This window comes from Dendropsophus ebraccatus, chromosome 3 (assembly GCF_027789765.1).
Source record: "Dendropsophus ebraccatus isolate aDenEbr1 chromosome 3, aDenEbr1.pat, whole genome shotgun sequence".
Lineage (NCBI taxonomy): Eukaryota > Metazoa > Chordata > Amphibia > Anura > Hylidae > Dendropsophus > Dendropsophus ebraccatus.
Genome location: NC_091456.1, coordinates 5,765,250 through 5,781,713, shown reverse-complemented (window position 1 = coordinate 5,781,713; position 16,464 = coordinate 5,765,250). Strand labels below are relative to the sequence as shown.

At 40.9% G+C, this 16,464-nt stretch overlaps 1 protein-coding gene across 3 annotated transcripts in view; it reads right to left on the bottom strand.

The window, feature by feature from the left end:
- Nucleotides 1-16,464, bottom strand: part of KSR2 (kinase suppressor of ras 2) — a 304,420-nt gene that overhangs the window by 65,299 nt on the left and 222,657 nt on the right. For all 3 annotated transcript variants that reach the window (XR_011362254.1, XM_069963967.1, XM_069963968.1), the window contains exons 11-12: nucleotides 10,298-10,384; nucleotides 6,647-6,713 (exon numbers count right to left, since the gene is read on the bottom strand). Coding sequence is in view for 2 of the 3 variants with exons in the window: in XM_069963967.1 (XP_069820068.1) it covers nucleotides 6,647-6,713; nucleotides 10,298-10,384 (154 nt within the window). In the remaining variant the exon portion in view is untranslated. The remainder of the gene's footprint in view (nucleotides 1-6,646; nucleotides 6,714-10,297; nucleotides 10,385-16,464) is intronic.

Genomic DNA, 16,464 nt, shown 5'->3' with positions numbered 1-16,464 from the left:
AGACAGTATGTGAGATGACCCCCGAACACTGAATATAAGCCGCACTACACGGAGCAGAGAGTATGTGAGATGACCCCCGAACACTGAATATAGAGAGCAGAGAGCATAGTATGCAGAAATGGTGGAGCAAACATATTATGGCGATGTTTGTCGTCCTATCTTACTGGGCCTGGGAATTATGCATCAGTTTAAATATATCAAGTAATACAAGAGGAGATGATGTTGCCCGATGCTGCAGAAAAACAAATATTGGATCTGTTTTTTCTTTAACTTCCATTATAAAAAAAAATAAAGAAATGCATCAGTTTGTGGTCGACCATGTTTTTGTATTCGCTAAAAAAAAGATGCGTTTTGATCCACTTTTTTTAATAAAGGAAGTCAAATGAAAAACAGATCCAAATGGATGCACAAAAATACATCAGTTTTTTTCATTAAAAGGACAGCAAAAACGCAGTGTGGACCCAGCGTAACACTCAGTATTCCATCATTCACCACTGACTAAACCTCCCTGGCACGCGCACACACACACGTACTCGCGATCACATGCAGGTGTGGCCAGGCATTGGCTCAGAGGAGTGACGCAGACCGGCCGCTGTAATCACAGGACACATTTGTTCCCCTGTCACATTCTTTCCATCGCTGGTTATTTCAGTGAGAAATTTCCTCATTCCATAAAGTCCTGGGAAGTTATGTGCCGACTCCTGTATACATCCTCCATGGCGGCTCAGGAAGGAGCCAATCTGCTGCCATTACAGTGTGGGGATGTGGAGGGAATCTCCCGCCTTTGTGCTGATGACAGAGAATAGCTCCAGGATTTAGTGCAGGTCATACAGGTATGGGACAGGCAGGTTACTATTTCTTCCTTGTCTCTCTTCTCATTTATCATGAATGGACTATAGCTGTAACATACCAGTATACAGCTGTAACATACCAGTATACAGCTGTAACATACCAGTAACATACCAGTATACAGCTGTAACATACCAGTAACATACCAGTATACAGCTGTAACATACCAGTATAACACACTATAAAAAAGCATATAAAGGAAGATGGTGAGGTTTGCTTAGTTCTGATGACTTTGGCTGTTCTTACAGAGGTATTCCGGGTAAGAGGTATTTTTTTACAATATAGCCAGGCATGGGCTGTTTCAACATAAAAAAGTAAAGTTACCTCCCTGGGTCTAGCAACACACCCGCCCCAATCACCACCGCAATCCTGCAGCTCTATCCCCTGCTTGGCTGCTTCCACGTGCTGTTGCAGGCCCACCCAGCCAATCAGTGACTGAGGAGGATGAAGCCGCTGATCGGCTGGGTGGGCCTACAATGTGCCATGATTTACCTGGAAGTGGCCAAACAGCAGCATAATATAGTAGTATGGTATTGTATTATAGTATAGTATAGTACAGCAACATAGTATAGTAGTATGGCATAGTATAGTATAGTATAGTATAGCAGTATAGTATAGTTAGTATCAGCAGAATAGTACAGTATAAATAGTATCAGTAGTGTAGTATAGTATCAGTAGTATATGCAAAAGAAGAGCCCGTGGAGCCCTATTTAAGAGCCTCGAAACACAGGACTAGTCAGATATCCCTCCAGGAAGGACCCAGCTAAGGGGCAGCTCCATGGCTCTACTAGACATTGCTCCCACCTAGCCAGAATCCTGCTCCACACTGATGAAGGGCAACACCCCGAAACAGCTGTATGTGGATGGATACCTGGCATTGGTTTTTCCCTTGTCATTACATTGACTTATAGGGCCACTTAATATGGTGGATTTGATGGTTTCCTTACAGGAGCCGCCCCTTAGCTGTGTCCTTCCCGGAGGGATATCGGACTAGTACTTGGTTTCGAGACTCTTAAATGAGGCTCCACGGGCTCTTCTTTTGCATATTCATGTTTCCCAGGGGGCAATGCACCTAGGATTTCACTGCATTGAGCGCTTTTACTAGCAGCCGGCAATGTTATCATTTGGCTGGTCTCCTTGAGATCAGCGATCTGTTTCTCAGTATCAGTAGTATAGTACAGTATAGTATAGGTAGTATCAGTAGCGAAGTATAGTATACTTTGTATCAGTGGTGTAGTATAGTATAGTAAGTATCAGTAGTATAGTACAGTATAGTATAGTATAGTTAGTATAAGTAGTGTAGTATAGTATACTTTGTATCAGTGGTGTAGTATAGTATAGTTAGTATAAGTAGTGTAGTATAGTATACTTTGTATCAGTGGTGTAGTATAGTTAGTATCAGTAGTGTAGTATAGTATACTTTGTATCAGTGGTGTAGTATAGTATAGTAAGTATCAGTAGTATAGTACAGTATAGTATAGTTAGTATAAGTAGTGTAGTATAGTATACTTTGTATCAGTGGTGTAGTATAGTATAGTAAGTATCAGTAGTATAGTATAGTATAGTATAGTTAGTATAAGTAGTGTAGTATAGTATAGTTAGTATCAGTGGTGTAGTATAGTTAGTATCAGTAGTATAGTATAGTATAGTATAGTTAGTATCAGTAGTATAGTATAGTATAGTATAGTTAGTATCAGTAGTATAGTATAGTATAGTTAGTATCCATAGTATAGTATAGTTAGTATAAGTAGTGTAGTATAGTATTCTTTGTATCAGTGGTGTAGTATAGTATAGTAAGTATCAGTAGTATAGTATAGTATAGTATAGTTAGTATAAGTAGTGTAGTATAGTATTCTTTGTATCAGTGGTGTAGTATAGTATAGTAAGTATCAGTAGTATAGTATAGTATAGTATAGTTAGTATCAGTAGTGTAGTATAGTATTCTTTGTATCAGTGGTGTAGTATAGTATAGTTAGTATCAGTAGTATAGTACAGTATAGTATAGTTAGTATCAGTAGTATAGTATAGTATAGTTAGTATAAGTAGTGTAGTACAGTATAGTATAGTTAGTATCAATAGTATAGTATAGTTAGTATAAGTAGTGTAGTATAGTATTCTTTGTATCAGTGATGTAGTATAGTATAGTAAGTATCAGTAGTATAGTACAGTATAGTATAGTATAGTTAGTATAAGTAGCGAAGTATAGTATACTTTGTATCAGTGGTGTAGTATAGTATACTTTGTATCAGTGGTGTAGTATAGTATACTTTGTATCAGTGGTGTAGTATAGTATACTTTGTATCAGTGGTGTAGTATAGTACATTTTGTATCAGCTGTGTAGTATAGTATACTTTGTATCAGTGATGTAGTATAGTATAGTATAGTTAGTATCCATAGTATAGTATAGTTAGTATAAGTAGTGTAGTATAGTATAGTTAGAATCAGCTGTGTAGTATAGTATACTTTGTATCAGTGGTGTAGTATAGTATAGTTAGTATAAGTAGTGTAGTATAGTATACTTTGTATCAGTGATGTAGTATAGTTAGTATCAGTAGTATAGTATAGTATAGTATAGTTAGTATAAGTAGTGTAGTATAGTATACTTTGTATCAGTGGTGTAGTATAGTATAGTATAGTTAGTATCAGTGGTGTAGTATAGTATACTTTGTATCAGTGGTGTAGTATAGTATAGTATAGTATAGTATAGTTAGTATCAGTGGTATAGTACAGTATAGTATAGTATAGTATAGTTAGTATCAGTGGTGTAGTATAGTATACTTTGTATCAGTGGTGTAGTATAGTATAGTTAGTATCAGTGGTGTAGTATAGTATAGTTAGTATCAGTGGTGTAGTATAGTATTGTTAGTATCAGTGGTGTAGTATAGTATAGTATTGTTAGTATCAGTGGTGTAGTATAGTATAGTATTGTTAGTATCAGTGGTGTAGTATAGTATAGTATAGTTAGTATAAGTAGTGTAGTATAGTATACTTTGTATCAGTGGTGTAGTATAGTATAGTTAGTATCGGTGGTGTAGTATAGTACACTTTGTATCAGCGGTGTAGTATAGTATACTTTGTATCAGTGGTGTAGTATAGTATACTTTGTATCAGTGGTGTAGTATAGTATAGTTAGTATCAGCTGTGTAGTATAGTATACTTTGTATCAGCGGTGTAGTATAGTATACTTTGTATCAGTGGTGTAGTATAGTATAGTTAGTATCAGCTGTGTAGTATAGTATAGTTAGTATCAGTAGTATAGTACAGTTTAGTATAGTTAGTATCAGTAGTATAGTACAGTTTAGTATAGTTAGTATTAGTTGAATAGTACAGTATAATATAGTTAGTATCAGGCTGCGTTCACGCACAGTAAAATAAAAGCTAAATAGGAATGCAATTTTGAGTGAAAATAAAACGAAGTGTGAACAAATGTATTTTGGGAAAGCAGACGGTAAATAGTGAGCACTTCCAATACAAGCAAAGAATATCTGCCAGAGTAAAGAAGATATCACTGCTCACAAACAGAGCTGAAGTACATGGGATATTTATCGATGCTCTGCACTCCCTAAAAGCCGCTCAGAGGAGAGAAGTGGGTGTTTGCTTTGTGCTTTTGGTCGCTCTATTAAATACAGCTGGGCGTTGTGCAGACGGGCAGCATCAGGTAGTGGCACTGGAGATAACATGCTAATGAAGCCAAAGGCAGAAGTGGACGGCCGCTTATTGGCAATCCATGGCACCTCCTCTGTTTATCCAGCTGCCCACACCGCTCCCTGCTGGGGATTAATCCACATCTCCTATTTTATTTGGTCTCTCAAGCTAAACACTAAATCTCTTTTTATGCTTTAGTCATTAGTTAAAAAGATGGACGTCCAGCGCTAAAGCAGATTTATCGGATCCAAATCTGCAAGACGCCAACTGAGAAGATATCGTCAGAACTTTCCCTGGTAGAATACAGACTCATAGAGTGAAGCATAAAAGCCGAGCACCAGGCCGGAGTCACCGAGTCACACTCCATCGAGTCACACTCACCGACTCACACTCCATCGAGTCACACTCACCGACTCACACTCCATCGAGTCACACTCACCGACTCACACTCCATCGAGTCACACTCACCGACTCACACTCCATCATTAGTGTTCTGCTCCATGCTGCTCCCCTCACTTCCATCTATTGTTATAAATAATCTGTTTCTGTTTTTTTTATAAACAATAAACTATTGTATGACTTTTTTTGCAATGCTACTGAAAGAAGGAACAAATGCACAAATGTGAATGATGCAAAAACAGAGAAACAGGGCATGCTTTATTACACTCAGCCTATGGAGCGGGGCTATGCTCACACACTGACTTTTCTTGGTCATTGGACAGCTTTCTTTTCGGATGGCCGTCATTATAAGGCCAAATAATGACCTTTAGTTTACATTGATGCCCGTTATTTGTGCAATCATGGCCGTCATTATAGAACAGCAAAAGAATAGAATAGATCAGCGTCCGTTCTTTTCTGCAGCAGCGGCATTACATTGAATTAAATGCAATGCCGCCTGCTGCGTGCCGACATCGTTATTTTACCGTCCATTCCTTAAAATGGAGGTGTTAATACAAGGGACTGTTCATACAAGTAAAATACGGCCAGTGGACGTACTTTAAAGTGTCACTGTCGTTTACATTTTTATTTTTTTTTGCAGAAATCAATAGCACAGGTGATTTTAAAAAACTTTGTATTTGGGTTTATTAGCTGAAAAATGCATTTTTATCATGAAAAAGCAGTTTGAAGCTCTCCCCCCTCCTGTCTTCATTGTTCTCCTATGGAGGGGTGGAGAGAGATGAGGCACCAAAACATGACAACAAAGAGTTAATTTACAAATACATCAACGGGCTATCTCCTCTGAAGTCAGCACTGACCTCTCTGACCTCTGAATACCGGCTTTCAGACAGGTCCCGCTGTGTAATCCTTTCTTCTCTGCTGGTGACTAATCTTCCTCCTCCCCCTTCCCCTCTCCATAGGTTACACAGGGCCCGACTGATGTAAAAGTGTTGAGATTTCCTGATAATGAGCAGTGAATGAACGAGAGGAGGGTGGGGACCTGGGGAAAGGCTTTTTGAATGCAGATAATGGCATATTTGCCTAATAAACCAAATTACAAAGTTTCTTAAAATTGTCTGGACTATTGATTTCTGCTAAAAAAAAAAAAAAAAAAAAAGGAACAACAGTGACACTTTAAATTGCAGTCAATGGTTCATTGAATTGCGGGCACACCTAGCGGTGTTCAATTTTTCAATTAAATTGTAAAAAGATAATGTTCCTGCGGACAATACAGCGGAATCGGCTGCAGGAACATGCCATACGCCATCCGGCGTCCAGCAGTATAGCACCGTCCATGTTACATCAAGTGTGAACATAGCCAAGGACTGTACCCTAAAGGGAAGAAAAAACATCTCCCTGCAGGGACAGCCTCACCTGTTACTTATTTACTCCTAATTTTCCCTAATTAGAGACATCCCAAATAAACGGCTCCATGTCCCTGGTGATCAGGTGAGATGTGTTGTACACTGTAACATGGACGGACACATTATCTGCAATGCTATATCTGTCTTGGAGAGAAAGCCACCTGATGCTGCATGCAATCCGTACAATTGTGCAACTGGTGCTGCAATCCGGCTGAGACAGGGCTGCGTTATATCAAATATAATAATACAATACACTCCCACAGACATCCTAAGCAGAGAATAAAATGTCGGCTACCATCCCATGAATACAGTAAATATAACCGTGAATGTGAGGTGTGGAGAGCACTTACACTGGATTAGAGTTTACAGGATGAAGGATTACTTGAGGTGCTCGGGGAGGGACTTCAGGCACAACATCTACAGGAGACAAGAGACACGATCAGGTACAACTATAATGTCTGATGTATTCTACAAAGATAGCGGCAGAATATCAGCCAGACCTGTGGATGTGTATACATATATACTGGTGGTGCCGGCCAATTGCCACACAACTATCACTAGAATTATTATTATTATTTTATTGCTGTGATGGAACGTGCTGTCATGGGCTGAAATGCACAATACTGAATTATTTCCTAAAAGGGGTAGTCCACTCAAACATACCTTGTGATAACTTGTTGCCCATGGTGAGACTAACAATTCCTTCCATACTTGTTATTATCTATTCAGTCTCCTTACTCCAGTTCTCAGCTGCTGCTTTCTGCTGAAGACACAAAAATCTGTGTGTGAGCTTTTCTCTCTGTCTCCCCCTCCTCCCCCCTCCTTTCTGAGACCGATGATGTAAACAAGTGCCTGGCAGACTTTATCTGCAACTTTGTAGCTTCTTTGTAATGCTGGGAGGGATATTCTAAGGTCAAGTTGCTAATGAACTCCGTATGATTAATCCTCCCAATATTAGAGAAACTACAAATTTGCAAATAAAGCCAGTCAGGGACTTTACATCAGTTGTCTCAGAAGGGAGGAGGAGGAGGGGGAGAAAGAGAGAAAGGCTCACACACAGATTTTTGTGTCTTGAGCAAAGAGCAGCAGCAGCTGAGAACTGGGGGAAGGAGACTGAATATATAATAACAAGTATGGAAGGAATTGTTAGTCTCACCATGGGCAGCAACATATCAAAAGTTAAGTTTGAGTGGAATACCCCTTTAAGGCTATGTTTACACACTATCAAAATAAATAAAAATTCATTTTTATTGGACAGCCATCTTAAAGTGGTTCCCCAATTAAACATACTTGTCCAATATCCACAGGATAGGGAACAAGTAAGAGATCATGGGGGTCTGACCTCTGTGCCCCCTGGAGATCTCCAGATCCGCCATGGGCGCCCTTGTTTTGAATATTGTCTTGGGTGCGGCATGTGACCCGCAGCTCTATTCATCCTCTATGGAGCCACCGAAAATAGTACCGTACTCCAGAGAGGATTCATAGAGCAGTGGTTCACGTGCCCTACCCCCGACTATAAAAAAGGAGTTGGGGGCCGATCTGGAGATCGCCGAGGTCGGACCCCTCATGATCTGTTACTTGTCTCTACCCTGTGGATAGGGGACAAGTAAGTTTTAATTGGAAACTCCTTTAATGCCAAACAACGGCCGTCATTTTGAAAGTGGGAAGCTGTATACATTAACGTTAAGGAGAGATTATAGACGCAAACCTAAACATTTGAGTAATGTCCACAACTATTTGAGTGATATTTGCACTTGTGTATCAGAAGGCTTAAAAAATGATGTAATATTGATGTAATATTTTCTTATTTAGTGTGTATTTACAATGGCACAAAAGTGCATATATTTAGCTGTACAGGATTTATTCTTTAATAAAGCACAGCCTCAAAGTGTCCCTGTAGTTATAACTTTTAAAACCAAACAACAGTAGATGTCATAAAAGCAGATTTGTAATTTGCATTCATTATTTTTTTTGGGTTACCATGGAAAACACGGTACTTTCTCGCTTCTGACTTTTTTTCCCCAAGAGTCTAAACACAGGAAGTCCGAGGTTTCCCAGGTCATTTGCGCTCAGAGAGAAGGCAGTCATGTGATTGATGGACACATTGAGCTGTGACTCTGTACTAGCCAGGACTTGATGTCTCTTTTTTCAAACTGCACAAGACTAAAAAACTTCAGGAGACTGGACCTGGATACAGTAAGTATAGCTGTTATATAGCTGCCTTCAGGAGACTGGACCTGGATACAGTAAGTATAGCTGTTATATAGCTGCCTTCAGGAGACTGGACCTGGATACAGTAAGTATAGCTGTTATATAGCTGCCTTCAGGAGACTGGACCTGGATACAGTAAGTATAGCTATTATATAGCTGCCTTCAGGAGACTGGACCTGGATACAGTAAGTATAGCTGTTATATAGCTGCCTTCAGGACACTGGACCTGTATACAGCAAGTATAGCTGTTATATAGCTGCCTTCAGGAGACTGGACCTGGATACAGTAAGTATAGCTGTTATATAGCAGCCTTCAGGAGACTGGGCCTGGATACAGTGAGTATAACTGTTATATAGCTGCCTTCAGGAGACTGGACCTGGATACAGTAAGTATAGCCAGTATATAGCTGCCTTCAGGAGACTAGACCTGGATACAGTAAGTATAGCTGGTATATAGCTGCCTTCAGGAGACTGGACCTGGATACAGCAAGTATAGCTGTTATATAGCAGCCTTCAGGAGACTGGACCTGGATACAGTGAGTATAACTGTTATATAGCTGCCTTCAGGAGACTGGACCTGGATACAGTAAGTATAATGTTATATAGCTGCCTTCAGGAGACTGCACCTGGATACAGTAAGTATAGCCAGTATATAGCTGCCTTCAGGAGACTGGACCTGGATACAGTAAGTATAGCCAGTATATAGCTGCCTTCAGGAGACTGGACCTGGATACAGCAAGTATAGCTGTTATATAGCTGCCTTCAGGAGACTGGACCTGGATACAGTAAGTACAGCTGTTATATAGCTGCCTTCAGGAGACTGGACCTGGATACAGCAAGTATAGCTGTTATATAGCTGCCTTCAGGAGACTGGACCTGGATACTGTAAGTATAGCTGTTATATAGCTGCCTTCAGGAGACTGGACCTGCATACAGTAAGTATAGCTGTTATATAGCAGCCTTCAGGAGACTGGACCTGGATACAGTAAGTATAGCTGTTATATAGCAGCCTTCAGGAGACTGGACCTGGATACAGTAAGTATAGCTGGTATATAGCTGCCTTCAGGAGACTGCACCTGGATACAGTAAGTATAGCTGTTATATAGCAGCCTTCAGGAGACTGGACCTGGATACTGTAAGTATAGCTGTTATATAGCAGCCTTCAGGAGACGGGACCTGGATTTCTGGTAAGTATAGCTTTGTTTTACAGCATGATAAAAAAAATGAATGTATATTGCAAACTTGCATAATTTTAAATCTACTGTTGATTTAGACGTTGAAAGTTATAAGGAGATGTACACTTTAAAGGGGTTATCCAATGCTACGAAAGCTTTATTGCAAACCACACCTGAACTGGAGACAAGAGCAGTGCTGTCTCTGGAAGAAAGTGGCCATGTTTTTGTAGCACTGTATTACTGTATACCAGATCTTAATACATAAATGTATTTCCAGCACAACGGGAATACGGTACAAAGCACTATAACACTATATATACCAGCAAAACATGCAGGAGAATAACATTGTACAATAATCTGGAAACACATCAAACATTGTGTGAAGGTTCGGGGTCCAAAGTTTGACGCATGATTCTGAATCACACAAGTACACCGAGTTGTTCAAAGATTTATCAAAAGCGACAGCAACATCAAGGAATAATGTGAGAGATCCTGGTGCTCGGCTCTTCAGGTCTCCGTACATTAACATTCCCAACTCTCCCCGCAAGGTCACAATAATGGTAATTTCTTCTTCCTGATATGAACATAAGGATTATAGATCCAGAAGTAACATTACCTGGAAATATGAACTGCTGTTTGTACTTGTAGTAATGAGAACCTTGCAGCAAAGATGAGGTACACGGATGAGAGCTGTTATTCGACCCTGCAAAAAAAAAAAAAAAAAAAAAAGCAGCTTTTCAAGCCGACGCTTTGTATAACATTTGTATAGTTAGACTATACGGACTATTACACTATACGGACTATTAGACTACACAGACTATTGGATTATACAGACTTAGATTATACGGACTATTTCATGACCTCCTGCTGATGTGTGAGATGATGCTCGGCTGTACAGGTCTGTACTCTGTAAATGCCGCCGGTAACACCATCTACCATCACCATACTATGTTACAGACAACTCGTCACCATTTTCATGCTGTCCCAACCACAGGTCAGCTGGGTACTCCCTAGTAGAATACTGTTGTACCGTGTTAGCTATAGGCTATGTTCCCACTACATAAAAAAAAAAAAAAAGGCGTTCGTTATTGCCGTGATTTAATTGACTCCGGTGTAACGCATTGAAGTCAATGGAATGGCGGACGTCCAATGCACACAGTGTATAAGATGACAATTGATGTCTGCGCGGCTGTCAGAATAATGATCATGACAATTGTTTTGCAACGTCTTTTGCAAACACTGGACGTTATTTTTTTAGTTGGTCACACACCGTTTTTCTTTCTTCACCATTTGTACTATTAAATTCAATAGACTTTTCAATTAAGGACAAAGGACGATCAGCCCACCTAACCTAGAATAACGGATAACTGCCGATCTTTGTATAAAAATGGCCGTTGTTACAAAACAATGTCCACTTTTTGTCATTAAATGATGGCCGTTCAAAGAAAAAAAAAACAGCCGTCTTTTACAGTGTGTGAACATAGCCACTGGCTTTTACGCCAGACTTTTTTTTCCTTTACATAATTTGGCCATTTTTGGAGAGGGGAAAAAAAGACAATGGGGGACGTTTACTAAGGAGTCTAATGTGTGCAACTATTCTAATGGGAATTGGTGTGTATTTTGTTCCAATATCTTGTGACTGATTCATTAAAATGTAGCACTGCCATAGTAAATGTATCTAATTAACCCCTTAACGACCGCGTATATTCACGCCCTGCGGTCGGTAAGGGTGTTCAGAGCGGGGCCGTGCGGCGACCCCGCTCTGAACCGCCGCGTTCCCGGGTGCCGTGTGTAGCCCGGGACCGCGGCTATTAGCGGGCACAGTCTGATCGCCGTGCCCGCTAATAAGGTAATCAGATGCAGCTGTCAAAGATGACAGCTGCATCCGATTCCCAGATCCAACACTTCCCTGGTGTCTAGTGGAGGAGATCGCTCCCCTGGGACGCTGTTCCGGAGGAGCGATCTCCGTACATGCTGCCGCCCAGGGTCCGTTCCAAGATAGCGCTGCCCCCGGCTCGGCACTCGTTTGTTTTGGGCTGCAGCAGCCGAAAGCAAACAAGTGCCGATCTCATTGATCTTTGCTTTATAACTATACAGCAAAGATCTCAATGAGAGATCAAAGTGTATATACTAGAAGTCCCCCAGGGGGGAATAACCCTAACCCCAGGGGGAATAACCCTAACCCCAGGGGGGAATAACCCTAACCCCAGGGGGAATAACCCTAACCCCAGGGGGGAATAACCCTCACCCCAGGGGGAATAACCCTAACCTCAGTGGGGAATAACCCTAACCCCAGGGGGAATAACCCTAACCCCAGGGGGAATAACCCTAACCCCAGGGGGGAATAACCCTAACCCCAGGGGGGAACAACCCTAACCCCAGGGGGGGGGAAAAACCCTAACCCCAGGGGGAATAACCCTAACCTCAGTGGGGAATAACCCTAACCCCAGGGGGGAATAACCCTAACCCCAGGGGTGAACAACCCTAACCCCAGGGGGGGAAAAAAACCCTAACCCCAGGGGGAGTAACCCTAACCCCAGGTGGGGGAATAACTCTAACCCCAGGGGGACTAACCCTAACCCCAGGTGGGGGAATAACTCTAACCCCAGGGGGACTAACCCTAACCCCAGGTTGTTGTCAATAAAAAGCCCCCTCCCCTAATAAAAGTCAGAATCACCCCCCTTTTTCCAGATTATAAATAAAAGTAAATAAATAAACAAACATGTTTGCTATCGCCGCGTGCGTAATCGCCCGAACTATTAATTAATCACATTCCTGATCTCGCACGGTAAACGGCGTCAGCGCAAAAGAATCCCAAAGTGCAAAATTGCACATTTTTGGTCGCATCAAATCCAGAAAAATTAATAAAAAGCGATCAAAAAGTCGTATATGCGCAATCAAGGTACCGATAGAAAGAACACATCATGGCGCAAAAAATGACATTTCACACAGCCCCATAGACCAAAGGATAAAAGCGTTATAAGCCTGGGAATGGAACGATTTTAAGTGACATATATTTGTTAACAATGGTTTGAATTTTTTACAGGCCATCCGATACAATATAAGTTTTACATGTTACATATCGTTTTAATCGTAACGACTTGACGGACATATATAACAAGTCAGTTTTACCCCAGGGCGAATGGCGTAAAAACAAATACCCCCCAAATAAACAAAATGCTTTTTTTTTTTTCAATTTCACCACACATTGAATTTTTTTCTGGTTTTGCAGTGTACTTTATGAAAAAATTCAGCCTGTCATTGCAAAGTACAATTAGTGGCGCAAAAAATAAGGGCCCATGTGGGTTTCTAGGTGAAAAATTGCAAGTGCTATGGCACAAGGAGGAAAAAACAAAAACCCAAACAACGAAATTGGCCCCGTCCTTAAGGGGTTAAAAACGCACAAAAAAGGCGCAAATATGAAAAAATTGCGCAGTTTTATTCACCTGGTACTGACCAGACGTAAGCCTGCGCCTGTTTATGCGACTTTTTAAAATGTCGCAAATGATAAATTGGGCGCTAATCCCAGATTATGCAAACTTTTGGGTGAATACTTTAAACAGGCAGATTAAAAAAAAGTCGCATCTAAAAAATATTCACCTGTCGAATAAATTCATAAATAGAACTTAGACCAAAATTCCAAATCACCATAGCAGACAATGTTAAGTGTGGCCGGAGCCGCAGTTTACATTGTCTGCTTTGTCAGTTTTGTGCTACCGCTGTTCAATGAATGGCGGCCACATAAAACTGACTGATATCAGTTTTTGGTGCGGCCGCATCACATAGTAATTAAAGCAATCTATAATTTCATTACATAACGGCCATGGTTGCAAACCTGCAACTACAGTCGTTATTTAATGAAATTATATGTAGTGTGAACTTAGCCTAAAACTGTAAAATAGAAGATTGGTCATATTTTTAGGCCAAGCTCACACACTGCCATTTTGCTACTGTCTTTCTGACGCCAACAGATAGCTGTCTTTTTTTCTGACGCCAACAGATAGCTGTCTTTCAATAATTACGGCCACAAATAAAGATCATGATTGCGTCGTTATCAAAAGACGGCCATCCAAAAAGCCAGACGGAAAATTACTTTTGTGTGAACATGGCCTTAGGGTTAAAAAAAATAAGTGATTTTACATTGTGTAAACATAGTCTAAAGGTGTCGTCCCAAAAATAGACCATCGGCCAGTTAAGAAAAAAGAGAGGTTATAGGATATGTTCCCAGACAGCGGGCAAATGCGCCCGGTTCGTAAATTAGTGGTCATGCTCATTATAAGAGTCCGTTACAAGCAAGATGGCCGTGTTTGCCTACTGTGTGGGAACATAGCCTAGAAGCGTATGGCACTTGGTTTCTCACTGATCTCTGACCATGTTCCAGTTATGCACAAACGCGCCTGCCCCCCCCCCCCATCCAACCCAACTGGACCGACCCACACTCATCTGCATAGTTACTGCATACCCATCTTTCTCAAAATGCCTGATACGTATGTTTGGTTTTTTTTAATCTTCAAAACTCTTATAGTATACAAAAACAATTTTTATGGAATTCATTTGCTAATATGGTAGTTATAAAGTTTTATCATTTTATTGCAGTAACATGGGAGGATACAGCTATGCATTATCATTATTCACGGCCGTCATTATAAAATAACGGATATTATTTTACCTAAATAAGACGTTGTGGGAACATAGCCTAAAGGTGCCCATATACTTTACTTAAAAGGGCCAGGCATGTTAATTTTCAGCTACCCAACCCTATTGTTATTAGAGAAATAAGCCGCCACTAAATCTGCCTGGCAGCCATATACCAAAACTTTCTTCACTCAAAACACAAGAACCTTCAGCCATGGCTGACGGCCAAACAAACATATAGCCCATGGCCACATCAAGTGACAGCGTTAAGTATTATATTTGGATTGCAATCTATTAATTTCTATGACAACAAGAACAGAAGAAAAAGATATACACAGGAATTGATACAGGAATAGTGATAAGCGAGTATACATGGTGAATCTAGTAACCATTCATTCTAAAGAACTTAAAGGGGTATTCTGCTCAAACATAACTTTTGATATGTTGCTGCCCATGGTGAGACAATTCCTTCCATACCTGTTATTATCTATTCAGTCTCCTTCCCCCAGTTCTCAGCTGCTGCTTTCTGCTGAAGACATACAAATCTCTGTGTGAGCTTTCCTCCCGGTCTCCCTCTCCTCCCCCCTCCCTTCTGAGACACCTGATGTAAACAAGTCCCTGGCAGGCTGTATCTGCAACATTATAGCTTCTTTGGCATGCTGGAAGTCAGTTCATTAACAACTTGACCTGAGAATAACCCTCCCAGAATTTCAAAGAAGCTACAATGTTTCAGATAAAGATGGCCAGGGAATTGTTTACATCAGATGTCTCAGAAGGGAGGGGGGAGGAGGGGGGAGACAGAGAAAAAAGCTCACACACAGATTTTTGTATCTTCAGCAGAAAGCAGCAGCTGAGAACTGGCGGAAGGAGACTGAATACATAATAACAAGTATGGAAGGAATTGTTAGTCTCATCATGGGCAGCAACATATCAAAAGTTATGTTTGAGTGGAATACCTCTTTAACATTCTAAAATAATATTCATGTGACTGAAGTATCAGGTAATTTTTTTTTTTTTTTTTAAAAGAATATGTTTCCATTTGAGTCTATAAGTCAATACTTCTCTTTATTAATCCTCAGGTTTGGTATTAATCCTAATGGTTGATTATAGAATCAGTCAACACTGTCGACAGACAAACCTCTGTGAGCTGAGATAATGCAGCGTTATCCACTGACGGCCGTTTCCTACATCGGATAACGTACAATGTATAATGTATTTAAATACGATGAAGGGAATTTACTACTAGCAGGGGGTGGAGTGCCGACACATGTTCTATGATTTATGCCAAAAACTGGTGTAACTGATAGATAGGTAGTGTAGATTTCAGTGTGTGCTGCACGGACCACCAATACAACAATGTCCACTTTTTGTCAATAAATGATGGCTGTTCAAAGAAAAAAGACCGTCTTTGACAGTGTGTGAACATAGCCACAGGCTTTTATGCCAGCCTTTTTTTTTCCATGTACAAAATTTGGCCATTTTTGGAGGGGAAAAAAAAAAGACTATAGTTCTAGCCATTTTTTAGTTATTTAAGCCATTATTTCTCACTAATAGCCACAAATCACTAATCAACACGCTTATTGTCTTAATGTGTGAACTGATGGGCACTTTCGATAGATTTGAAAAAAAAATTTTTTTACAATATTTATTAACCTCTTAAGGACATATGACGTACCGGTACGTGCCGCGATCCCGGGTGCCGCGAGTACCCCGGGACCGCTGCTATTAGCGGGCACGGTCTGATCGCCGTGCCCGCTAATTAGCTAATCGGAGGCAGCTGTCAACGTTGACAGCTGCCTCCGATTACCGGAGGCAACGTTTCCCTGGGGTCTAGTGGGGGAGATCGCTCCTCCGGGACCTTGTCCCGGAGGAGCGTTCTCCGTTACTGATGCCGGCCGGGGACGCGTCCAAGATGGCGCCGTCCTCAGCTCGGCACTCGTTCGTTTTCGGCTGCAGCAGCCGAAAGCAAACGAGTGCCGATCTCATGGATCTCTGCAGCATATCTATGCTGCAGAGATCTCAATGAGAGATCCAAGTGTATATACTAGAAGTCCCCCAGGGGGGCTTCTAGTATATGTGTAAAAAAAAAAAAAGTGTTGTTAATAGTAAAAAGCCCCCTCCCCTAATAAAAGTCTGAATCACCCCCCT